The sequence below is a fragment of the Balaenoptera physalus genome, assembly GCF_965194825.1.
Source record: "Balaenoptera physalus genome assembly, chromosome: 9".
In the NCBI taxonomy this organism is placed as follows: Eukaryota; Metazoa; Chordata; class Mammalia; order Artiodactyla; family Balaenopteridae; genus Balaenoptera; species Balaenoptera physalus.
This window is the reverse complement of record NC_138888.1, coordinates 608,789-635,061: the sequence shown is the minus strand read 5'-3', so window position 1 is coordinate 635,061 and position 26,273 is coordinate 608,789. Positions and strand designations below refer to the sequence as shown.

The window sequence follows — 26,273 nt, the reverse complement described above, 5'->3', positions numbered from 1 at the left end:
CTATGCTACCCATGGTAGACCAGAAAGCATATAGATTAGAAAATGTCATGAAAATAATAGTAACTTTTAGGCCAACGGAGTAATAAAGTATTTCAAATTAAGCTGCATGATAGTACCACCGAATTTCTGGAAAGAGACACAGTACTAAGAAATAAAGACCTTTTGGAAGATGCAACTATTCTTCTACCTGAAATTGGTTTCAAGGGTAAGAGTAGCTTACAACAAAATGAATGAACTTGCAGATTTTAAGCACATAGTTTCAGAAATCTTTTATTGGCGTAAAAATGAGAATGTTGTAAATTGGCACCAAATACTTCATTTAAATGCACATTACAGTATTGGGGTCAAAAACTATCCCTCTTTGCTGTTTTTCCCCCTTCTGCCCACTTTCCTGGGTGTTGGGGGGGCTTGCTGACAACAGTCACAAATCCAGCGACCTAGGAGAAAAATTGTTAGTTAATACAGGATGAAATTTAACTTTTTAGGACTGAATTTTAAACCCAGTTAGCTCTCCTTCCTTAGCAATGGCTATTGATAATCCTCACTGGATTTCTGGTGGGATGGGCACTGAGTTCCTTAATTTAAGGAGAAAAATGCAAACTTCCCTTAAGGTAATCAGCGTCATCAATGCCCTGTGAAATGCACAGGGGGAGGGAAGGGGTCATGGGAGGAACTAAATAATGGTAGGGACCTTTTAAACAGTTAAAATCCTTTCTGAAATTCAAACACTATCATACTCTAAGAGTTCAAGCGTACAAATCCCAATATAAAACCTGTTACTGCTTCCGCTTATTTTCAGCCTTCTGTGCTGCTCAGCGGCAGCTGTGCGCTGCCGGCATCCTCTCAAGTGCTGGTGTGCTGCGCTCACACGGCACTGTGAAGTGTGTCAAGTATCTGACAGCATTATGATGAGCTCTACAACATACTTGATCTCAATCACTAAGCAACTCTGAATAGTTAAGTTGCTTGCATCTCAACAAGTCCCAGGAAACGTAGGCATATATTTTATAAAGTATTAGTGTCAACCATGCAAATAAGTTCTAAAATTACACAATTATGTGTGTAATGTTTTAGTCTGATTACTGTGATTTATTCTTTGATTCTGTGTTCATTCTGAAGTTATCTGGAATTGTTATGCTGCCTCAATTTACAAAAATCTGCTTTAATATGTATAAAGGCATAGCAGTCATTTTGTTAAGTTTCTAAATGATGTATAAAATCAAGGCTTTGAAACAAATTTATGCTACTCCTTTAGCTATTTCAGTAGAACACTGGCTCAATCTATACACACTGAGCTCTACTTCCAAAACTTATAGGCAGTCACTTGTCCTTTAGTCAGCTTGTCTAGGGATGAAAAACAGGTGGACATGATCACAGCTTTGGTCACTTCTTGTGAATAGAAGGATCTCCAGGCCCTTCATGTGATTATGGTATTTATGCAGCCTCAAAAAAAAAGAAAAAAAATGCTGGAAGAGTCCCTTCACTCAAAGATAACATTCCTTCTTTTTTAATCTTTACCTGATGGAATAGCACCAAGGCCCACACAAAAAGTATGATAACCTCTGTCACACACATCACAGAACATCATTTCTTCTTCATGGTGGGGTTGTCCACATATAATGCAAGTCTTACACTCCATACACTGCCATGGGTAGGTCTTAATCATAGAAACAAGCTCCATGGTCATATCCAGGCAAGAAGGATGGCCTAAACCAAAACCAGTATTAGTTGTATTTCACACAAGAATGTTTAACTTAATATGGCGTAATAAAATGCTAGTTTGCTTGGACATCTCAAGAATGGCTACAATGTTTAACTGCCAAAGAGGAATGAAAACACAAAGTTGAAAAAAATACATGGACTTCCTATATTTGATGATTCTTTGGTTCAAGTCTAGCTGACAACTAAGAATCCTAGTTTTCGAAGCAACAAATAGGGTGGTGAAAATGTGAAGACGTGTCAATACTCACCGCTGTTACCGCACTGGGAGCAGTGCACAAGGGACTCAGCCTTCCCTTTCTTGTTGGACTCCTTACCCTTCAGACAAATTCCACATAGAGCACTTGGAATGACCTTTGGCTGGAAGGGTAGAAGAGGGCTATAAATTCATGCCAGAAGAACTTACTGGGGGTTCAAAAGGAATTATCACTGTATTGCCTTATCTTTACTTCTGGTTAACTTGCTAACGAGGACCTTTTTGAAGGACATAACCTGACATGAATCTGCCTTCAACATACAACAGCCTACCGACTAAAGCCTTAGATTTCATTTTTAAATGTTGTCAATGGCATGACCTCATGTTAGGATTAGATACAGCATTCTACACTCCCTACATGCCCAGTAAGACCTGTATAATGAACTGGAAGGGAAGACTAATACATTGTCAAACTGCACTATTAACTGAAAGAGAAAAATCCAAGTACTGAGTGACCATTACATGGAAGTTTTAGGCTTGTTCCCAAAGAGAAGACTCCATTGTAAGCAGCTTATATGCTCATTTTGTTTAAAACCTGATACTCTCCAAAGCTGCAAAACTAGATCTATAAAATCTAAGTTACAAAATCAATGTTTTAACATTTTTAATTGAAAGATGTCTCAGCATACATTGTCATGTGCAAAAAAGGTTTGTGGGAATCCGAGTTGTGTGATTATTCCCTTTGCATACCTAATACATTAATAAAAGAGCCTATATTTAAGAGAAAAAGCATTCACTATGACATACAAAACATGAAAGACAAAAGTAGTTCTCAGGCAAAATATGAAATTATCACTTTAAAATATGCAGACACCCTATGTTTTAAGTACCATTCATTTCTCAGATTAAAAACAGGCACTATCCAATGAAGGCATCTGGGCTTTAAGAAAACACTTGGCAACACATGGAAAAGAACAAAGAAGAAGGTTCACTACACCTGAAACTGGGAGGGGAAAGGGGACACTGGAACATCACAGCCTTGACCGTAGTAACATGATGTTCACTGGCTCCACATGAACATGGAGCAGTGGTAGGAAAGGAGAGCAAGCCGGGGCCAAGTAGGAAATGGGGGCCGGGGGCATGTTCATTCACTCATTCACTCATTCATTCGTTCATTTATATAAAAACTGGGAGAAAAAGTACTTTAAATAGAACTATTGTATTTCTGTTTAATACAACCCAGCCAAATGCATCTTATGTTTCCCTTTCCTAAGTTACTGAACAAAAGAGGAGCCTAAACAAAATTCCAACTTTGCATACTGTATTATTCCAGCTTTGAAATGTCTCACTGCCACCTTCAAAACCTGCACAGCCTAAACAATTTGTTCTTAATTCTTTAGGGTTTTTTTAATTTTTTAAATTATCTTTCTCTACAAAAGATGACAGAGGCATTCAAAAATAATTTTTGGCTTATTTATTTAAAAAAAAAGTCAACCTTATACATAAATATAATAAAAACAATAACTCTAAACAATCACAAATGTCTCTACAAAATAATAAATATCATGGAAGTTAAAACATACATATAAAACTTTACTGTTGACTATTCTACATCTCCTGTATATCTTTATACCCTGCTCCCCAACAAAAGGATAGTGTCACATGCTCAAACCTCTTAAGTCTTGCAGTGTAGTTACCCTCTGTTGTTACTGCTACATTCTAAGCATAAAAGGTTCTCATTGTGTTTTCTTATACTTAAATAAAAAATAGCTAGGAAGTGCACTTCTATGATCCAAATTCTGGTTCAGTTATGATCAAATCTGTAACTGCCATAATATACAGCAGAAAGCTACCTCTCAATCCACCAAAAAAAGAAATATCTTTTGGTTATGGTACCTGCACTAAATGTAAAAGATACACTTATTTAATACTTATAGTTCAAGTTAGATACTGGCATACTAAGTACTTTTAATATTTTTCAGTAAAGTCAAGGAAGTAACCACACAATATTAAAATCTAAATCAAGAACTCCTCATAGGAGATCCTTTACAAAAAATCAAAAGGAATAAAACACAAAGCTAGTCATTCACATTCTAGAGCAGTTCAAGTTCTACAATCATTAAAATATACATTGAACACCTATGATAAAAGGGATACCAAGAAAATTCTAGGTTTACTTCTAAGCTTAAAATCATAATGTTTTGTTAAACCACTTAAAATTTTTCTTACCCAATAGTCTTCATCTTGATGAAAAGAGGGAGAGACGGGTGGAGAGGGAGGGAGAGAGACAGAGAGAGAGAGCTTTGCAGCATTTTCTATGATGATGCCACAGCTCAATATAAAAAAATACTTTGTTCACTCAAGCACTCTGAGCTCTCTCAGAAGCCACACTGCTCACATCCAGCACTGTACACGTCGGGTACCAATCGCTGGCTGGGAAGCTCGTCTCTCGGGCTTTGCAGTGGTGACGGAGGAAGGGAACAGTGTATGGAGCTCTCTGAAGGTTTATGAACGGAGCCCTCCATACATGTCTGATGGAGACAGTCCTACTTCGTAACGGCACAACATCAACATTTCACTACTGACAAGAAAATTAAAATAATCTCCCTAAGAGTTCTCAGCATCTCAAATAAAAGGCTCACAATACGCTTATTTTCCTGCTTGAAAAACAACCAAAGATAGTGAGACTTTCATGTTAGCACTAATATAGTATAGATTTAATTATATACTTTTAACATAGGCCTGAATCCTAATGATTATGCTTTAATTTCAGGTTAATGTAACCTAAACAATACTGTCCTACAAATTAAGGGCAAGCACTAGTGAATCTTATTAAGCAAGACATCAAATACATTATAATTTTTCTTAACTCCCATATTTTAAACATATTTATATATATGACCTTCAGCTTAAAGTACCCTAATATTTAGGCACATCTTGGCTTATTAATACTTTTCAAAGAGAGGTTAACTTTTAATAAACATGTTCACATTAATGTATTGTCTAGATACTGGTTGTTCCAAACTTTGAAATAACTGAAACATTTTTAGGTACGAAGAATGTTCACAGAAGGTTATAAAATGTGCATTCTGCATATCACTCCCTTGAGTACTACCAATTTAGGTTAATCAATTTATTTCTTCTACCTTAAATCAATGATAGCATTGAGTAGTTCTTCATTTTCAGCCTCTAAACATGTTTCAGTATTCTTTCTTTTTAAACCCATGATTAATCCAGGCTTACTTTCTGAAAGGTCTATGTAACACTGACAGCGTGCTTTGAGCTGCAACTCCCATTCCAAGCTCTTCTCGGACCAGAAGCACACTGTTTAGCACACACAGCAGGCTAACTTTCCAAAATGTAATCTCTGGAGTTCATTTGCTTTCAATTATTAAGCATTAATTTAAATCTTTAGTTTAAAAAAATTAGATAAGCTATGTATGTAAAACAAGGACAAAAATCACATGGCTGCAGCCTAGCGCAGCCGTCCTTGCTGAATGAAGCTGGGCTGAAAAAATAGATACTTGAAAGCTGATGACATAAAGGCATTTTCTAATTAAATATGGAATATGCTAATCTGTTACGTTGCTTTTCTACTTCAGGAAAAGAAAGGCAATGGACTGTCAGAAGGGCTCCGCTTAGGCTGAAGGGACCCTGGCCAGCGCCCGCTTGAGCCTGTGCTTCTGGATTACACACCACAACCCCGACCTGACATGCACAAGCGTTCAGCAGCTCCGCTCAGCAAGACTTTCTGATCAACTTACTCTGAAATGCTCCTCCAAAACACCTTCATAACCACGTAACAAGCATACTGATACACACCAGACTGAAAACTGTGTATCTTACTGTTACCATTCAAAACATAAAACTTGCAGCTAATTCTACTCCTTTTATGATACTCTTAAATCCCCATATATGAATAAGGCTACTCATCTCTCACCCGACCCTCTGAAGGGGAAGGGGCAGACGGCAGGAGGAAATGATAAAAATAACCCTATTGCTGACAGCATGCTACCTGACTCTGAGAATAACCGGATCAAAAAGTTAACAAGTGCATCTAAGCCAAATCACCTGCCAGATAATGTGTAAATCCTTGTCACAGAACTGCACAGGCTACCTGCCAAGGTTAGGCTGAAAGCCACCACAACATAGACCAGTTTTACTGTTCTCCACCAGAGGGTTAGCTGAACGTGGCCAGTGAGTGGACCGAAGAGTTCCTAGACTGAACCCAGATGGCTCTTAGTGAAAGGCACTGCAGAAATGCAGCCTGGCCTAAGGGGCTCCCTCCCCACTGCATGGCTCAGCAGGCCCAGCTCCACCAGTACCAGGGCGCGTTCAGTGTCAGACCACGATGCTTTTTACTCTGAGGAAACGCGTATGAAGTTCTGCCTATTAGATCACTCCTTAAAAACCCATACTTGCCTGGTTATTACTTAGAAGAACAAAAAAAGATTCTCTTATCAATTGTACGTATACAGAAAACAGAAGCTAAACCATGGCCAAAGTGATAGAAAAGCCGCCAGGAAAGTAAAGCAAAAAGGAAGGAGGCTGACAGAGGGCACACGCCACAGAAGAACAGCTAGTGAAGCGCAGCAGGCAGGGGCTCCACAACTTTGCAATTCAAAGTTAAAATATTTCAGGGACAGAGGCTGGTCAGGAAGGAAGCTGAGTCAGGGGCTTTTTTCTTCTACCTTGTACCCAGGAACCGGCTTGGACAGTACGGAACGTTTGGAAGCATCTCTTCGTGCAGGAGCAGCCTTGTCCCTGGACCTCTGTCTTCCCTGCAGAGGCTCGTCCTGGCCTTCGGGAAGGCCTTCGCCCTCAGACACGTTGCCAGAGGAGCTGTCCTGCAAGTCAAAGGCACAAACACAGGTTCCTTGGAACTCACGCAGATTCGAAAACTACAGCAGATATCCAAGAAAAGCTTTAAAGGTCCATCAATTCAAAACTAAAAAGATAATTCTAATCTAAGAAAACATTTTCCAGTGCAAGACTAAAAGAAGTCATGGTAAGAATCATTTATCCATCTTATAAATACATTATAGCTAGTTCCATTTATATCAGCAAGCACCTTAATCGACTTTGTTTTCTGACCTCAGTCAACAGTCCAGAATTATCTACTTCAGCTATTACTACACGACACAGCTTCAACACCATTTTACCATGTCACAAGGGAGCATATTTGTTTCACACAAAACTATTCTTTAAGAAAGAAACTGCTTTAACTAAGTGTGGGTATTTTTACTGAGTAATAACGGTTATTAAAGCAGTTCTTCAAGCCCACACCTGTAACTTCCTAATGTTAAACTAGGCAGAGGGCCAATATCGTCAAGTATTTACAACAGTATCAGACATACTGTACATGTTCAAAGTTTAGGAGTTCAATAATCACTTAATTCTTCATTTTTTAATTTAAAATTTTCTAATTAGAATAAAAATGTTATGTTCATATATATTATGAAAATTATACAAGAAAAGATCAGGTTATCCATAACCACCCTGGTAAACATCCTGAGACAATGCCTGGGAACGTGATGTATCTCTTTTCTAGTTACGTGTTTGTACAGATACCCAGATTCACACACTAACACACACACATCCTACCTACATGTGTGCCCTCATTTTTTTTTTTTTTTTTTTTTTTTTATTATTCTGGAATCTAGTCTTTGTTTTCAGATTCCTGGGGGATATTTTTCTTTTTTTTTTTTTTTAATTTTTATTTATTTATTTATTTATTTATGGCTGTGTTGGGTCTTCGTTTCTGTGCGAGGGCTTTCTCTTGTTGTGGCAAGTGGGGGCCACTCTTCATCGCGGTGCGCGGGCCTCTCACTATAGTGGCCTCTGTTGCGGAGCACAGGCTCCAGACGCGCAGGCTCAGTAATTGTGGCTCACGGGCCTAGTTGCTCTGCGGCATGTGGGATCTTCCCAGACCAGGGCTCGAACCCGTGTCCCCTGCATTGGCAGGCAGATTCTCAACCACTGCGCCACCAGGGAAGCCCTGCCCTCATTTTTTAAAACACAAACACAAAGCTGAATTACATTGTATGTGTGTGTGCATCTGCGTTTTAATATTTTTAAGTGTTACGTGCATTTCATCACATCATTAAATATTCTTTGAACCGCATTTCTACCATGTAAATGTAATATATAACCCACTGTGGACATGATATTTCTAATTTCTGCTATAGAAAATAACACTCCAATGGACATTTTTTCCTAATTAAATTTTGTTACCATCTGATCAGTTTCTTCGGATAAATTCTATTAGTGTATTTGCCAAGTCAAATTCCATGGAAGTTAAAAATCTTGGTACAGACTGTGAAAACGCTTTCCCAAAAAGCTGTATTAACCGACACTCCCACTAGCAGTGTAGGAGAAAGTCGACTTCATCACACCCTCGTCACAACACCGCACCCCTGTACCAACGTGACGGAAGAAAAGCAGCGTCATCACTTTAGTATCTGAAGAGCATCTTACTTTACGCGACATGTATCACTAAATATGTTTTAGAAGCTGTTAGTGACAAAGTGTAGTGCCCATTAATGCTAACACAACCCCAGGTTCAGGTCGGCTAGAAAGGTATAAAACGGCCAGCCGCTTAATATGCCATGCTAAATAAAAATCAAACCGCTGACTACTGTCTTTTTTGTTCTCCTTCAGTTCCACAGAGCACACCAACTTCCCCACTGTCCTGCAATTGCATTTTGCTACAAAGAAAAAAAAAAGTCATGCAGGAAAACCTAACTAACAGCACACATGTTGGTAACCTTAACATTATCCTAGAAGAGGCCGAAGACTATTAATTAAGCAACAGGAACACAAGTTAACGTGCTCCCCCTAACCCAAGATGGTTAAGCGTAAGATTGTAAACCAATGTCTAGTACCCTGCCTAACCTGCTTGTGAAAACCACAAAGGGGCAACTTTAAGGATAAAACTTACCAAAGGCCACACACAGATAGTCCGTATCAACACACACAATCAATAACTTTTCCTGATGGAAGCTTTCTGGAACTTACATGCAACTGTCCTTTTTCAAAAAGAGGGTAGTGATACAAGTTCAATTTAACACTCCAGGAAAGCAATCAGCAAAAATTCAAAGGAAAAGGAGACACCTCCTACTGAAGATAAACGTTCTCACCGAAGTGCCTTTATTCTTCCGTTTCTCATCACCTCGACCATCTTCGGCATCATCTGAATCACCGTCGCTATCGAGAGCAGGGAGCTCAGGATCCAGGGGGGGCTCGTAAAGCGCTGTGTTTAATGGCAAATACCGCAGTTCATCTGGCGAGTACCTATAGTTCAGAGAGGATTTTCAGTTTTCCTTTTTATTTTTGGCCGTGCCGCATGGCTTGCGGGATCTTAGTTCCCCAACCAGGGATGGAACTGGTTCCATCCCGTGCCCGTGCCCCCTGCAGTGGGGGCTCGGAGTCTTAACCACTGGACTGCCAGGGAAGTCCCCAGTTTTCCTTTACTGTTAAATATATATGGACTGGGCTTCCCTGGTGGCGCAGTGGTTGAGAATCTGCCTGCCAATGCAGGGGACACGGGTTCGAGCCCTGGTCTGGGAAGATCCCACATGCCACGGAGCAACTGGGCCCGTGAGCCACAACTACTGAGCCTGCGCGTCTGGAGCCTGTGCTCCGCAACAAGGGAGGCCGCGATGGTGAGAGGCCCGCGCACCGCAATGAAGAGTGGTCCCCACTTGCCACAATTAGAGAAAGCCCTCGCAGAGAAACGAAGACCCAACACAGTCATAAATAAATAAATAAATAAATAAAAGAATGTGAATTTCTTTAAAAAAAAAAAAAATATATATATATATATGGCTAATTTTGAACTACGATAATAGCCTTAATATTAACCGCAAATACTTTTGAAAAATGATTAAGGGCAATAAATAATTTTTTCATTTTGGTACTCAAATAGGGACAAGGAATAAAAAAAAAGCTTAAACATTTTTTCACCAGTCTAAGAGTATAAAATATATATTTGATTCTTGTTATCAAAAGATTATGCCTCTCTCCTTTACCCTCAACACCCTCCCCCCGCAAAAATGTCAGCAGACAAGGACGGAATTGTGGCCATACAGAACCCTGCCTGAGTCCTCACTGCCTGTGCGCTGCTGCTGCTTCACCTGTACAGCAGGTATGATAACAAGTCCACCTCACCGAGCGAACGTGAGCATCAAATAAATTAACACAGGTAAGTCACAGCGGTGCACCGTACAAGATACTATTTAAGAAACAAAATTTCCAGTAATAAATTATTTTAAACCGATTTGTGAAGCATGTATTCTAACAAATGTAATCATCTCTTTTATCCGAAGCTCGGGATCGGCAACCCCTCCCCCAGGTCGGTCAGCACACGGCCCGCTGATGCCGTCCGAGCCGCCCCGCAGGATCGCACAGGCGGCGACGACCTCGGAACCGCAGTACGGAGCGTCGCACAGGCGGCGACCTCGGAACCGCAGTACGGAGCGTCGCACAGGCGGCGACGACCTCGGAACCGCAGTACGGAGCAAACGCTGGATCAGCGTCCCGCTCACCTAGGACGTCACACCAAAAAGCACAGGGGTTGGGACACAGGCCTATCACTCAATAATGTGCTTTGCCCAAAGTGAGAAAATGAAAATTTGCTGACCCATGACTTAAATTTGACTTTCAAATACTATGATTGTATAGTCTATTTTATTTTTTAAATTTTATTTATTTATTTATTTTGGCTGTGTTGGGTCTTCGTTGCTGCACGTGGGCTTTCTCTAGTTGTGGCGAGCAAGGGCTACTCTTGGTTGAGGTACGCGGGCTTCTCATTGCTGTGGCTTCTCTTGTTGCGGAGCACGGGCTCTAGGCATGCGGGCTTCAGTAGTCGTAGCACGCGGGCTCAGCAGTTGTGGCTCTTGGGCTCTAGAGCGCAGGCTCAGTAGTTGTGGCGCATGGGCTTAGCTGCTCCAAGGCATGTGGGATCTCCCAGGACCAGGGCTCGAACCCGTGTCCCCTGCATTGGCAGGCGGATTCTTAAGCACTGCACCACCACGGAAGCCCGTATAGTCTATTTTAAATACTACTGTCTAAAGAATATTCTCTATCCTAGAAAGCATAAGGATTTTTATGAAGTAAAAGCTGAGGTTTTGACACAAGTGACGCTTTGGGCCCAGTTTTCAGTTACATCCAGGTTGGAAAGGAGAGACAAGCAGCGTTCTTGCTACAGGAACGGAAGCAGTGGCCAGGCCAGAGTAGCAGGAGCTCCCAGGTGGCCATGCCTCCCCACAGCCACTCTGTGCCTTCCTTCACGCCCTCTGCATCTGTGAAAATGCAGACGCCCAGGCAGAAGGTCTGAGGGCGTGCTTGAGAGTCTGCATTTCCAATAAGCTTCCAGGTGACACCAGCGATGCTGGGCCATGGACCATACTTTAAGGATGGAGGTCTGGAGAGCCCCTGGCACCTGTCCACAGAAACACAAACAGGTGGGCAGTGAGATGGCACCCCAGGCTTTGTCAGCAGATGTTCAAGTTCTGTAAAGAGCATTCTTCACCACAGAACCACAGTAGATAGAAAAGACTGACACAAATCTTATACATCTTATGGTGATGCTTATAGAGCTAAAAACTTCTAGAAGACAAACACAAGGCTTTGAAGTCCCTCACCAACACTGATACTAATGGTAAAAAAAAAAAAAAAAAAAAAAACGGCTAAGTACCTTTTGTAATATTCCTGGAACTGTCCAGGGATGAGGGCCACCGGGTAAGAACTGACCTTGGTTCTCTCTGTCGGCAACACTTTGTACTTCCCTTGAGGCACCTGGATAACCTGGTTTAAACACAAAGAGAAAGACACGCCCGATTCCAGGCGAAGAATCAAGGCTTTAGGAAAACAGTCCCCTCTTGCTCTCTACCGTATTTCTCCCCCCAAAAGCTAAAAATGTAAGAGACATTAGGAGCTATGACCTAAGGGGGTTGGTATTCCTAGTTCTAGTGAGTCTGTCTCGTTGTTTACCATGGCCATCATTTCTGAGGAAAGGCAGTGTGTCTGCTCACCACTTAAGGGCTACTTATAAAACCTCTGGAGCTCAACCTCCTCATGTATGAAACGGAAACAGTAATTTTTACCCTCGTGTGGTAAGGGTGAGAAGTACATGCACTACTATGGAAACCTCTTATACCCACCCCTGGGACACACAGGGATGCTGTGCAGCTACTAGACTCCTTCAGGAGCATGCCAACCAAACAGCAAAGGACACAGCGCACACAGGCAGAGGGCACAGCGCACACAGGCAGAGGACACAGCGCACACAGGCAGAGGACACAGCGCACACAGGCAGAGGGCACAGCACACACAGAGGACACAGCGCACACAGGCAGAGGGCACAGCGCACACAGGCAGAGGGCACAGCGCACACAGGCAGAGGGCACAGCGCACACAGAGGACACAGCGCACACAGAGGACACAGCGCACACAGGCAGAGGGCACAGCGCACACAGAGGGCACAGCGCACACAGGCAGAGGGCACAGCGCACACAGAGGACACAGCGCACACAGGCAGAGGACACAGCGCACACAGAGGACACAGCGCACACAGGCAGAGGGCACAGCGCACACAGAGGACACAGCGCACACAGGCAGAGGGCACAGCGCACACAGAGGACACAGCGCACACAGGCAGAGGGCACAGCGCACACAGGCAGAGGGCACAGCGCACACAGAGGACACAGCGCACACAGGCAGAGGGCACAGCGCACACAGAGGACACAGCGCACACAGGCAGAGGGCACAGCGCACACAGGCAGAGGGCACAGCGCACACAGAGGACACAGCGCACACAGGCAGAGGGCACAGCGCACACAGAGGACACAGCGCACACAGAGGACACAGCGCACACAGGCAGAGGGCACAGCGCACACAGAGGACACAGCGCACACAGGCAGAGGGCACAGCGCACACAGAGGACACAGCGCACACAGGCAGAGGGCACAGCGCACACAGAGGACACAGCGCACACAGGCAGAGGGCACAGCGCACACAGGCAGAGGGCACAGCGCACACAGGCAGAGGGCACAGCGCACACAGAGGACACAGCGCACACAGGCAGAGGGCACAGCGCACACAGAGGACACAGCGCACACAGAGGACACAGCGCACACAGGCAGAGGGCACAGCGCACACAGGCAGAGGGCACAGCGCACACAGGCAGAGGGCACAGCGCACACAGGCAGAGGGCACAGCGCACACAGGCAGAGGACACAGCGCACACAGAGGGCACAGCGCACACAGAGGACACAGCGCACACAGGCAGAGGGCACAGCGCACACAGGCAGAGGGCACAGCGCACACAGGCAGAGGGCACAGCGCACACAGGCAGAGGGCACAGCGCACACAGGCAGAGGGCACAGCGCACACAGGCAGAGGGCACAGCGCACACAGGCAGAGGACACAGCGCACACAGAGGGCACAGCGCACACAGAGGACACAGCGCACACAGGCAGAGGACACAGCGCACACAGGCAGAGGGCACAGCACACATAGAGGACACAGCGCACACAGGCAGAGGGCACAGCGCACACAGGCAGAGGGCACAGCGCACACAGAGGACACAGTGCACACAGAGGGCACAGCGCACACAGGCAGAGGGCACAGCGCACACAGAGGACACAGCGCACACAGGCAGAGGGCACAGCGCACACAGAGGACACAGCGCACACAGGCAGAGGGCACAGCGCACACAGAGGACACAGCGCACACAGGCAGAGGGCACAGCGCACACAGAGGACACAGCGCACACAGAGGACACAGCGCACACAGGCAGAGGACACAGCGCACACAGAGGACACAGCGCACACAGGCAGAGGGCACAGCGCACACAGAGGACACAGCGCACACAGGCAGAGGGCACAGCGCACACAGAGGACACAGCGCACACAGGCAGAGGGCACAGCGCACACAGAGGACACAGCGCACACAGGCAGAGGGCACAGCGCACACAGAGGACACAGCGCACACAGGCAGAGGGCACAGCGCACACAGGCAGAGGGCACAGCGCACACAGGCAGAGGGCACAGCGCACACAGAGGACACAGCGCACACAGGCAGAGGGCACAGCGCACACAGAGGACACAGCGCACACAGAGGACACAGCGCACACAGGCAGAGGGCACAGCGCACACAGAGGACACAGCGCACACAGGCAGAGGGCACAGCGCACACAGAGGACACAGCGCACACAGGCAGAGGGCACAGCGCACACAGAGGACACAGCGCACACAGGCAGAGGGCACAGCGCACACAGAGGACACAGCGCACACAGGCAGAGGGCACAGCGCACACAGAGGACACAGCGCACACAGGCAGAGGGCACAGCGCACACAGGCAGAGGGCACAGCGCACACAGGCAGAGGGCACAGCGCACACAGAGGACACAGCGCACACAGGCAGAGGGCACAGCGCACACAGGCAGAGGGCACAGCGCACACAGGCAGAGGGCACAGCGCACACAGGCAGAGGGCACAGCGCACACAGAGGACACAGCGCACACAGGCAGAGGGCACAGCGCACACAGGCAGAGGGCACAGCGCACACAGGCAGAGGACACAGCACACACAGGCAGAGGGCACAGCGCACACAGAGGACACAGTGCACACAGGCAGAGGGCACAGCGCACACAGGCAGAGGACACAGCGCACACAGGCAGAGGGCACAGCGCACACAGGCAGAGGGCACAGCGCACACAGGCAGAGGGCACAGCGCACACAGAGGACACAGCGCACACAGGCAGAGGGCACAGCGCACACAGGCAGAGGGCACAGCGCACACAGAGGACACAGCGCACACAGGCAGAGGGCACAGCGCACACAGGCAGAGGGCACAGCGCACACAGGCAGAGGGCACAGCGCACACAGGCAGAGGGCACAGCGCACACAGAGGACACAGCGCACACAGGCAGAGGACACAGCGCACACAGAGGACACAGCGCACACAGGCAGAGGGCACAGCGCACACAGAGGACACAGCGCACACAGGCAGAGGGCACAGCGCACACAGAGGACACAGCGCACACAGAGGACACAGCGCACACAGGCAGAGGGCACAGCGCACACAGAGGACACAGCGCACACAGGCAGAGGGCACAGCGCACACAGAGGACACAGCGCACACAGGCAGAGGGCACAGCGCACACAGAGGACACAGCGCACACAGGCAGAGGGCACAGCGCACACAGAGGACACAGCGCACACAGGCAGAGGGCACAGCGCACACAGAGGACACAGCGCACACAGGCAGAGGGCACAGCGCACACAGGCAGAGGGCACAGCGCACACAGGCAGAGGGCACAGCGCACACAGAGGACACAGCGCACACAGGCAGAGGGCACAGCGCACACAGGCAGAGGGCACAGCGCACACAGGCAGAGGACACAGCGCACACAGGCAGAGGGCACAGCGCACACAGAGGACACAGTGCACACAGGCAGAGGGCACAGCGCACACAGGCAGAGGACACAGCGCACACAGGCAGAGGGCACAGCGCACACAGGCAGAGGACACAGCGCACACAGGCAGAGGGCACAGCGCACACAGGCAGAGGGCACAGCGCACACAGGCAGAGGGCACAGCGCACACAGGCAGAGGGCACAGCGCACACAGAGGACACAGCGCACACAGGCAGAGGGCACAGCGCACACAGGCAGAGGGCACAGCGCACACAGGCAGAGGGCACAGCGCACACAGGCAGAGGGCACAGCGCACACAGGCAGAGGGCACAGCGCACACAGAGGACACAGCGCACACAGGCAGAGGGCACAGCGCACACAGGCAGAGGGCACAGCGCACACAGGCAGAGGGCACAGCGCACACAGGCAGAGGGCACAGCGCACACAGGCAGAGGACACAGCGCACACAGGCAGAGAAGTGAAGCAAACAGCATCAGGCACATGAGAAACGACAGCTTCGGTTCTGGGGAAGAAAAGGACATACTGCTGGTACAAAATATTACGGTAAGGGTGTTCAGTAGCCTACGGTAACAAGCAATTAGCGAGGTTCAGGGGTTAATAAATGTAAGAGATCCTACATGTGTCTGTAAGTCAAAATAAGCTCTTCTTTCTTCCATACGTTCCCGGTTTAAGTTGCTGTTAAATTCAGCTGCTTTTTTGGCAGCTTTCTTAATGTACTCAGGCACTTTGCTGGCTTCAACTTTCTGAGTATTCTGTTGTTGCAATTGCTGAAATAAAAATATTACAGTTGGAAGTCACATCTAACTTTATAAAACGTCATTCCCCCAAACCAAGACGGTGGTTACCTAGATACTTACAGAATATTCTTTATAGTGATCCGTAATTCGTTGGCGTTCTTTTTCTTGAAGAATGACAGAATATTCAGCATGTTTGGCCGGATATTCTTTTATCATTAAATCAATTACTTCATCACTGCGCAATGCTGTTAAGCCTATTTCAGACCAAAGAAAAGGTAAAGAAGTTTTTTCAAGGCTAAGTGAACATACCATTTTTCAAAATTTGCTTTTCCTTCAAACTACTCTACATTTAAGAAGTTTTCCAATAGTCAAAGCAAAATAGTTTAATACATTCAAAAATAATAAAAAATAATATTCATAATACAAAGTCAAAGAACTAAAAAGAAATAGATTACCAAAGTTGCAAAGGCAAATAAATCAATTTTTCAACCAAAACTTTTTTAAGATCTACGTACTATATATCAACATATATCCCTTTACTAGAAACAACTGCTACATAATGACGCGCACTAACCACTGGCATCAACGTGGGATACTAGATGAGAAAAGGCTTTTTCAGTTTGCTTCAGTTCTTGGTCTTCAAATTCGATACACGAGAAATATTACAGAGCCAATTCAGATTTCACCAAAAGCATCAGCACACACACATAAGTCACACACGCAATTTTCGAAACTCATGGTATCAGATTATACCAACTGCTGAGATGAACTCCCATAGTTTTATATTAAAAAGTTGCCTTAATATATTTATGAAGGGAAAATTACAAATAAAGCAGGGAGATAACTATACATAACTAAAAATTGAGCAAAATTTGCCTTTTAAGAGACAAGGACTAATACTTTTAAAAAGTACTGTACAAATTTTGCACACAAAACATACACACACTTTGACACTTCTGTTAAAGTTATTAGAAAATGATATTGTTATAAAACATCATTCTCTTTTGTATTTTAACAATAATCAAAAATGAAGTTAACAGTTTAGCATTTAAATAATTCAATCTATTTATTAATTTTGTAAAATATTTTGGGAAAGAAAATAAATACTCATCCGGTATCGCCTCATTAATGTTCATTACCTAGAGTGCACTGTGTTTCTGTAATGACATTTAGCTCTCTCAGGTACAGTTTCTCCTTATGAGACAAATCTCGTCGCTCTAAATCTCCAAAAAAAAAAAAGAATAAAAGACTATCAAAAATAGTCTTTTGCATTTGTAAAACTCTTAAAAGCTTAAAAAACTTTAAAAAAATGTTTAAAGTTAAAATCTTCATGGATTTAAAAAAGTACTCCCTGTTATATATTCCAAATATTATTAAAAGACTACACAAAAAAGCTTACAAATTAAAAAAATGAAAGTTAAAATAAAACTGAAAACAGAGTAATCCAAAGCCAGAAGATAAGACAAATAACTGTATTAAACTAGCTGACGAAACACAGCCTCTCCCAAGTTCAGATATAGCAGATGTAGCTACCTCCGTCCCTAAGGCCAAGGAGCAACAGTCAAGAAACAAAACCCTTAGTTCATTCATGTGGCTACAAAATGATTTCTCCCTAAAGCTTTTCCAGGAAATTCATCTTCCTCATTTTACTTGTAAATCAGTTTACAAGGCATAAGAGAGAGATGCTGAATGAATGAAAGCTGCAAATAAAAATCAGCAAGCAGAAGAATATAAAACACGTTATAAATAATCCGTACTCAAATATTCAGAACTTGACAACCTATCAAAAAGAATTACTATTAGTTAAAAGTTAGATTTAATCTGTTATATAAACTAAGACTTAATACCTGGATATTTCCGTTTAAAGGAGGTCACACCCAAATATTCACTGACTTGTTCTTGAAGCATATAGTATTCTCCTGTTTCATCAGGTGGCCATTTGTACTCTATCAAATTTTCTGCTGGATAGTAGCTAAAGCTAAGCACAGAAATATATATTATGCCTTAAATGTAGCTTTTATAAAATTTTAATCATTTTTGTTTTAAAGGATATTCATTTTTAAACATTTCTGAGAATATATTTTAAGGATTTGGAAAAACTATTTTAATTATTTAAATTCTCAGTCTTCTATGATTTTGTAATACAAGGAAGTTCTTATGATTTCATGTGCATCAATGAAATTACAAAAGAGGTAGAGATAAAAGAAACAACCATCTGGAATACCAAAGCAAAAAAGTACACTGGAGGACTTCCCTGGTGGTGCAGTGGATAAGAATCCGCCTGCCAATGCAGGGGACACAGGTTCGATCCCTGGCCTGGGAAGATCTCTTCCCACATGCCATGGAACAACTAAGCCCACGAGCCACAACAACTGAGCCTGCGCTCTAGAGCCCACGAGCCATAACTACTGAGCCCACGTGCTGCAACTACTGAAGCCCACATGCCTAGAGCCCATGCTCTGCAACAAGAGAAGCCACCGCAATGAGAAGCCCGCGCACCGCAACAAAGAGTAGCCCCCACTCACTGCAACTAGAGAAAGCCCACACACAGCAACGAAGACCCAACGCAGCCAAAAATAAATGAATTTTTTTTAAAAAAAGTACACTGGAAATAACATTTTCCACATATCACAAAGAACAAAGACTCACAACTGTCAGGAACAAAGGCAACGTTTTTTAGCTTTTGCAAATCGGGGTAGTGATACCAGTTCTGAATTCTTTCTCACGGGCTTAGCACCCATAGCTACTATTTCAGGCACCCAAAGTATAATCAACTTCTGTTTCCCATCTTCTGTTCAGTGAGTCACAAACAGCAGAGAAAGCAGAACTCTAAAAACCTATTTCTCGATAAACTGAACTATAAACCACATAGACTCCACATACCCAGTGCACTGCAGATCAATCCCCAATCCTGAATAGTAAAGACTACAGATGTCTGGACCTGGACCATTTCAACCTCTAAACTTCATCAGTGGATAATACAGGCAGAATATAACACCATTTTATGCATCTAGCCAATTAAAAGTAACAGACAAAAGAACAGTTTTCTCAAAAGTGGTGCTGGGAATTTGGACAGCCAAATGCAAAAGTATGAAATTGAACCTTTACCTCATATCACACAGAAAAATTAATTAAAAAATGGATCGACGACCTAAATGTAAGAACTAAAACTAGAAAACTCTTACAAGAAAACAGGGGTAAATCTTCATGATCTCAGATTTAGCAATGGATTCTAGATATGAATCCACTGCTAAATCTGAGCAGTGGATTCATAGCATGAGCAACAAAAGAAAGAGTAAATAATTTGGACTTGAGCAAAATTAAAGATTTTGTGTATCAAGACACTACCAACAGAGTGAAAAGTCAACCCACAGAATGGGAGAAAATATCTGCGAATCATTACGTCTGACAAGAATGTCTAAACAACAACAAAAAAAAATTTAAAAATGGGCAGAAAACTTAAACAGACATTTCTCCAAAGATATACAAATGGCCAATAAGCACATGAAAAGATGCTCAATTTGACTAGTCATTATGGAAATTCAAATCAAAATCACAGCAAGATTCCACTTCACACGTTTTAGAATGGCTGTTATCAAAAAAAAAAAAAAAAAAAAGGAAATATAACAAGCTGGTAAGGATATGAAGAAGCCAGAAACTTTGTACATTGCTGCTGGGAATATAAAATGGTGCATCCACTGTGGAAAACAGTTTGGCAGCTCCTCAAAAAGTTAGACATCGAATTGCCATGTGACCCACCTGTTCCATTCCTAGGTATACACCCAAAGAAGTCTGGACAAATATATTTATACACCAATGTTCAAGGCAGCATTATCCACACCAGCCAAAACGTAGAAACAACCCAAATGTCCATCAACAGATAAAGAGATAAACATAACGTAGAGTATAATTATAACAATGGAGTATATAATTCAGCCTTAACGAGGAAGGAAATTCTAGCACAAGCTACAACATGAATGAACTTTGAAGAAATGCTAACCAAATTAAGCCAGACACAAAAAGACAAACACTGTATGATTCCATTTACATGAGGAACCTAGAATAGGTAAATTCATAATGACAGAAAGTAGAATGGTGGCCGCCAGGGGCTGGGGATACGCAAAATGGGAATTTTATTACGTAAAAGTTTTGGAAATGGATGGTGGTGACGGTTACACAACACTGTGAATGTAATTTATGCCACTGAATTATACACTTAAAAATAGTTAAAATGGTGAATTTAAGTGTATTTTACCACAATAAAAAAATTTTTTTTTCAATTGCACTAAGTAGCAAAAAGCAACTTTGCTGTCACGTTGTAAAACACAATAAAAACATTCTACAATCTTTAATAATTGCCTTTGCCAGGGCTGGGGGATGGGGAGCAGGGAGCTAATGCAGAGAAAAGACACGTACCACAAAAAACATTATTAAGCAATAAAATGACAGTACCCAAGATCCTGACTGGAAGTGTCACAGCTCCTAGAGCTATCTCCTGAGCCCATTCGCCTCCTTTTGGACGGTTGGGTCCCATCATTTGAATTATCTTCATTATCATCCTAAACATTTAAAAGATTCAAAAAATAACAAGACAAAGAATAATAAATAAGGAAAGATTAATTATGTATCCTCCCAGACTTGCTAAGGCTCAACTTAAAGGCTTTCTAAGGATTATACAAATGTTAACTTCCTACTATAATTAACGAGGGACAAGAATTTGGAATGGGCAAGACCTGGGAAAAACTAATAACTAATACAAATCAAAGTAAGAAAATTTTCAGTAAACTTGTAAGTCTAAATCTACTTTTGCTTTCTTACCAAGAGGTTAAAATGCCTCCTGCTTTAGAGAAACACATAAAATTGCTGCAATACTCTGAAGTTAAAGCAAATCCTCCTACCCTAGCTAGGATAAAAATGTACGGATCATTCAGTGTTTAACTCAACTTACAGCTGGTTTATTGGACTATTCTAATTGGCTATTTTAGGTACTTATATCCCTGTGAAAAGAGGATACAAAAGGACTAAAAACAGATGATCAATCCTGTTAATTTTTTTTCTTACACTGCAAAAATTTAGCAAAAATATACCCTAATAAGAGTCATCAATCTATATAAAACCACACACTACCTCCCAAAAAGGACAGGCTTAAAAAAAATGTTAAGCGACATCTTCCACTACGTGACAATATGAAGGGCTGTTAAGTTAGACCGTTTCATTAAGGCAATGAATGATGTTATCAAGTGTCAGGAAATTAATTTAATCGCATATTAGTTAAGGCTTAAAAAAACAGATTAAAAAAAAATCAAGGTAATGTAGCTTCCTAAGACAATACAATTTTGTTAAATACCACGGTTCTAAGAATACAGAGGTAGTAAGTATGTATGTTGGTCAAGCATGCCAAAGCTGGCCTGCCTGGAATCTTACTGGGCAGTGCCCTTCAAGGGCTGAGTGGTTCTCCTCTGTGATCAGCTCCTTATCTGTAAAACTGGGACCCTAATACTGCCTCCAATACTTGGCTAAATGAGTTAATACATGGGAAGCCCTTAGAGCAAGGCCTAGGGAACAATTAAGTGCCCAGTAAAAGTTAGTTAATATGATTATGATGATATGATTATAAAGTGTTAAAAGGCTCCACCTTTTAGGAATTTACTCAGATTCTTTACCAAATAGCAAAAAACGGGCAATATTCTCCTTTTCAGTTCTTACAAAATAAGCATTCAATTGAAGAGCTCTGTATACTCCTATTAAGAAAAGCAACCAGGTAGGAGACGGAGAACAGTCTATATCCATTCCCCAAAAACTTACACATAACAGTAAGTCTCCCAATTGAAACATTTCATATTCAATAAGCATTCGACTATCATTTCTATCTTACTTGCTTCTGAGCACTTTAAGGATTTTAATATCCATTTAAGCACACTTCCCTTGGCTAAAAAATTTAGACACTCAAAAAGAGACAAAAAGTTAAAAATGCGAAGTCCTCAGAAAAGCTGAAACCACAATTTCACAAGTAGTGTTTGAATTTACTATTACAAATTCTAGGCAAATGTGCTATTACATAAGGTGAACATCGGAGAGGTCAAACAGCAATATACCTCCTAATATTATGATGAAATACAATTAAGTTGAAAGAACTTTGCTTGCAACCTCGATCTTGACCCAGAAGTCCTAAGCTTTAAGGCTGCCGAGATCTCCGATATCAGCTATCTGCATTTCAGAGTCCCAGGCGGCTCCCACCTTGGGATTAAACCCGTTTCTGGGGGTCCCACACTTGATTCAGACACGCTCCTCCAGCTGGGCCTGGACTCGGGGGCCCCGGCCCCCCGCCGCACGCAGGCCCAGCCTCAGGTTCTGCGAGCACAGCTGTGCGGAGACGCACCGCCTGGCCGCTGTCACCGGTCGGGGCACCCGCGGGTCCCCGTGCACAGAGGACCGCACAGGAGGGGCTCCTGGCAGGGGCAGCCTCGCCAGGTGACCGAAGAACCGTCCCTATGTCAACGCTGACCCCGGATCAGCGAAGACACGGGTCCTCATGGTTCCGGTCCCCATCACATTCCAATTCCAACTTTTCAGTTACAACTGAAATACTGAGGTTGTACGAATCATCGCTCCATTCCAACCTTCTGTCACAAACTAGTAAACTAACCTTGAAAACAAAATGTTTTAATGCACGACATCCTACCGCTCATCTCGATTCCTCTCCACTCATCTCTGACTTTAAAACACTAAGCCCGTTTTACTTCCTTAAAACAGTGCAAACTACAAAACTTGAAAACAAAAAAGTCGGCCTGAAAATAACAGAACGGTTATTTGTTCTCAAACCAAGTTCATTAACTGGCTGGCTTGTTTTTCCACTTGTACACATTTCTATTTTTTAGGAAGAGCTCAAATACTTCAGAAAGATACTCTTCAAATGAAGGCGCTTTTAAAAACATACATAGTATCCCAGACTAACGTGAAGAAAACTCTCTCCGTCTCTGAGGAAAGTTTTATTTCTACGCGGAGCAGAACGTCCCCCGGGGGACGTGCTCAGAAGCTCCTTCGGCGCAGAAACCGCCAAAAAGACTTCGGACCGAGGCCGACTCGCCCCCGGACCCGCGCGGGGCTCCGCGACTGTGCCAGGGCTCGGTGGGCCGGACGGGCCAGCCCGGCGCCGGGTCCCCGCCGCCCCCTCACGGCCGCCACCCCCGCCCCCGGCCCGGGGCCGCCCCCAGGCCCCCAGGCCCCCGGCCCCGGCCCCGAGGCGCCGCCGCCGGTCCGCCGCTCCTCACCTTCGGGGACTGCGCTCCGGGGGTGGCCGGGTCGCTGTCGCACGGCCGCGGGGACAGCGCAGTCCCGGGGCCGCCCGCCGCCGCCATCAGCCCGAGCGCCCCGCGCCGCCGCCTCCGCCGCCGCCGCCGCCTCGTCCCGGCCGCCGCCGCCGCCGCCGCCGTCGCCGCCGCCGCAGCGCGGGCCGCCCGCCGCCCGGGCCCCGCCCCCTCCGCCCGCCCGCCGCCCGGGGGCCGGCCCCTGCCTCCACGCGCCCCGCGGCCCGCCAGCGCCGCCGCCACCGCCATGGCCGCCGCCAGCGCGCCGCCCGCCGCCGCCGCCGCCGCCGAGGACGCCGCCCGCCGAGCCCGCCGCCGTGCGCGCCCGCGGGGCCCTCTGCTCCCTCGGCCGCCGCCGCCGCCACCCGCCGCGCCCGCTGCCGCCGCCGCCGCCGCCCCCCGGCCGCTGCCCTCGGCCCCGCGCGGCCCTAGCCCGCCGCTACCCCGCCTACCGGCCGCCGCAGCCCGGCGCGCTCCGCGGCCCCACCTCCCGCCGCTCCCCTCAGCCCCCAGCCCCGCCCCGGCCCGCCGCCCTGGGCGCGCTCGCCGCCGCCCCCTCCCCGCCGCCCCCGGCCCAGCCCCTCACACGTCAGCCCTCTCCTCCCACCTCGCCCCGCCCGGGGCTCCCCGCCCCTCCCCCTCCCCCTCCATCCCGAGGGTCCCTCCCCGCCCCTCCCTCCCAGGTGTCCGGGCCCCTGTCCCCTCCCCCTCCCTCCCGGGGCTCCTCGCCCTTCCCCCTCCCCCTCCATCCCGAGGGTCCCTCCCCGCCCCTCCCTCCCAGGTGTCCGCGCCCCTGTCCCCTCCCCCTCCCTCCCGGGGCTCCCCGCCCCTCCCCCTCCCCCTCCATCCCGAGGGTCCCTCCCCGCCCCTCCCTCCCAGGTGTCCGTGCCCATGTCCCCTCCCCCTCTCTCCCGGGGCTCCCCGCCCCTCCCCCTCCCCTCCCCCTCCCCTCCCCCTCCCCCTCCCCTCCCCCTCCCCCTCCTTCCTGAGGGTCCCCGCCCCCTTCTTCCCCCTACAGGGGTCCCTCTCCCACCTCTCCCCTCCCCTCCCCTCCCTCCCGGGGTCCTCACCGCCCCGCCCCCTCCTCCTCCTCCTTCCGGAGTCTTCACCCCCATCCTCTCCCTCCCGGGGGTCCTCTCCCTTCCGGGTGTCCCCTCCCTCCCGGGGGTCTCCTCCCCAACCCTCCTTCCCGGGGGCCTCGTCGCGGTGGGCTGTGGGGGCCCTGCCTCATCTCCCGGTGTTCCCGGTTCCCAGTCGCTGCCCGTCGTCCGCCTTTGTTCTCTGCTCGCGGCCTCGAGCTGTCTGGGGCTCCTGAACCACCTGCCATGGAATGTGTACTTTCCAAAGACATCCTCAGCTTGCTTTCATTTGAAAAGTTTATCCACATTCACCTCAGTGCGTGCGGAAATCATAAACTTACAAGTTCACGTTCGACTTTGTTGGGATGTAGCTGCTGCAGCAGCTCCCACCCAGGACGGGAGAGCGAGCATGCGGCGAGGGAGGACAGCGCTTCCGCAGCGGAACATTTGGGGAGCATGCTGGCCTCCGCTGGGTTCTGGCTCCGCTTTTCCTGGCTGCGTAGCCTTAGCCGATCATTTACTGAATCTTCAGTGTTGTTGTATAGTGCGTACAATGGTAGGCCCATAAAAGTCACCAAGAAAGAGACCTGTTTTATTTGAACTGAATTTATTATTAATCCTCGTTCTTAGGCTTCACCTGGTCACTTTTGGACTTCACCAAAAATTAAAAGCAAAAAACAAAGTAACTGAACCTTAAAAGAACACGAGAGACAGCTGTGATAAGATGACAATGGTGCCAGAAATGTGTTAAAGTTGACCTCTCAGCAGACGCTTTGTATCTGAGAGTGTAGATGACTTGTTTCATGGCAACAGAGAAGATTCTTGGATTTAGAATGCAATACGGCTTCCCTTTCCTTCATTATTTTCACTTACACTCAGCAGACAAGTTTGGAAAGATAAGACAAAGGGATTGTTTCTAGCCCATCACGGTGACACAAAGGACCTCCTTTGACTCTCCCAGCCCACCCTTTCCTGGCTTCTCCACTTGCATCAGATCAGAGATGGCATCACCAACAACTCAAGACTCACAAGCTGCTGCTCATCTAGACTTTGCTTTATCTCACAACCTCAGTCAGAGCAGCTCCCCATTTCCCTGTCAAAAGCCCACTGAAGAAAATGGCCTAATTGTCTGAATGAGCCAAGAAGAACCAACATCTTTCCCCCAAATTCCCTCAACTGATCCAGACCCTCAGTTAGATTCTCTGGATAGAGTTTAATGTTAAATATATATTTGTATATTCAGTTACTTGGTTCTACTCATGTCCCTTGGGTATTCTGTCTTTAGATCAAATACAAAGTTAAAACTCTTCATTCCAAGTCAATAAACATTGATTCAGCCTTTCAACGTGAAAGGTAAGGCATAATATTAAGGTGGCACCCTGCGGATTACAATCGCTGCACATAGGCAGTTTCAACACTGAAAGAATATGATACAAATATACAGTTGTACTTAAAGGCAATTTAGGTGTGTTGACTGAAAAAAAATGCACAACCTAGAAGTTGAGAGTTACGTGTTATTCGGTGGACATTCTGAGGACTTCAAGCCAGGAGACAGGACTCTCAGATCACTCTGAGGGACGGCTGCGAAGAGGCAATGGGGGAGCCAGGATATACAGGTGTTTTTACAACAAAGACCTGGTAGTCGGAACATCAAAAGATTACTGTTATTTAAAGAAAACCAGATATCTCAGGTTAAGGAATTTAGTACTTTTCTATGTATGGGAAGATGCAAGAGTTTGAGCTCACTGAAAGCATTCCTTTGATGTGCACCTCAGCTACTGGGGGCCGGTATCC

The 26,273-nt window shown here is 45.9% G+C and overlaps 1 protein-coding gene across 4 annotated transcripts; it reads right to left on the bottom strand.

Moving 5' to 3' along the window:
• Window positions 1-254: 254 nt before the first annotated feature.
• PHF10 (PHD finger protein 10) lies at window positions 255-26,273 on the bottom strand. 4 transcript variants are annotated; one of them, XM_082475828.1, is made up of 12 exons: window positions 24,821-26,273; window positions 20,546-20,652; window positions 17,941-18,071; window positions 17,233-17,316; window positions 16,214-16,347; window positions 15,974-16,123; window positions 11,613-11,722; window positions 9,055-9,208; window positions 6,607-6,762; window positions 1,971-2,079; window positions 1,519-1,707; window positions 255-437 (listed from the first exon to the last, which is right to left on the bottom strand). In XM_082475828.1, the coding sequence occupies exons 1-12, from the start codon at window positions 25,043-25,045 to the stop codon at window positions 352-354; spliced, it is 1,635 nt and encodes a 544-aa protein (XP_082331954.1). In that variant the 5' UTR covers window positions 25,046-26,273; the 3' UTR covers window positions 255-351. The 4 variants fall into 4 exon arrangements, with proteins under 4 accessions (XP_082331954.1, XP_082331953.1, XP_082331952.1 ...); XM_082475827.1 differs by lacking the exon at window positions 24,821-26,273 and adding an exon at window positions 23,365-23,544 and having other exon boundaries at window positions 17,233-17,310; XM_082475826.1 differs by lacking the exon at window positions 24,821-26,273 and adding an exon at window positions 23,365-23,543.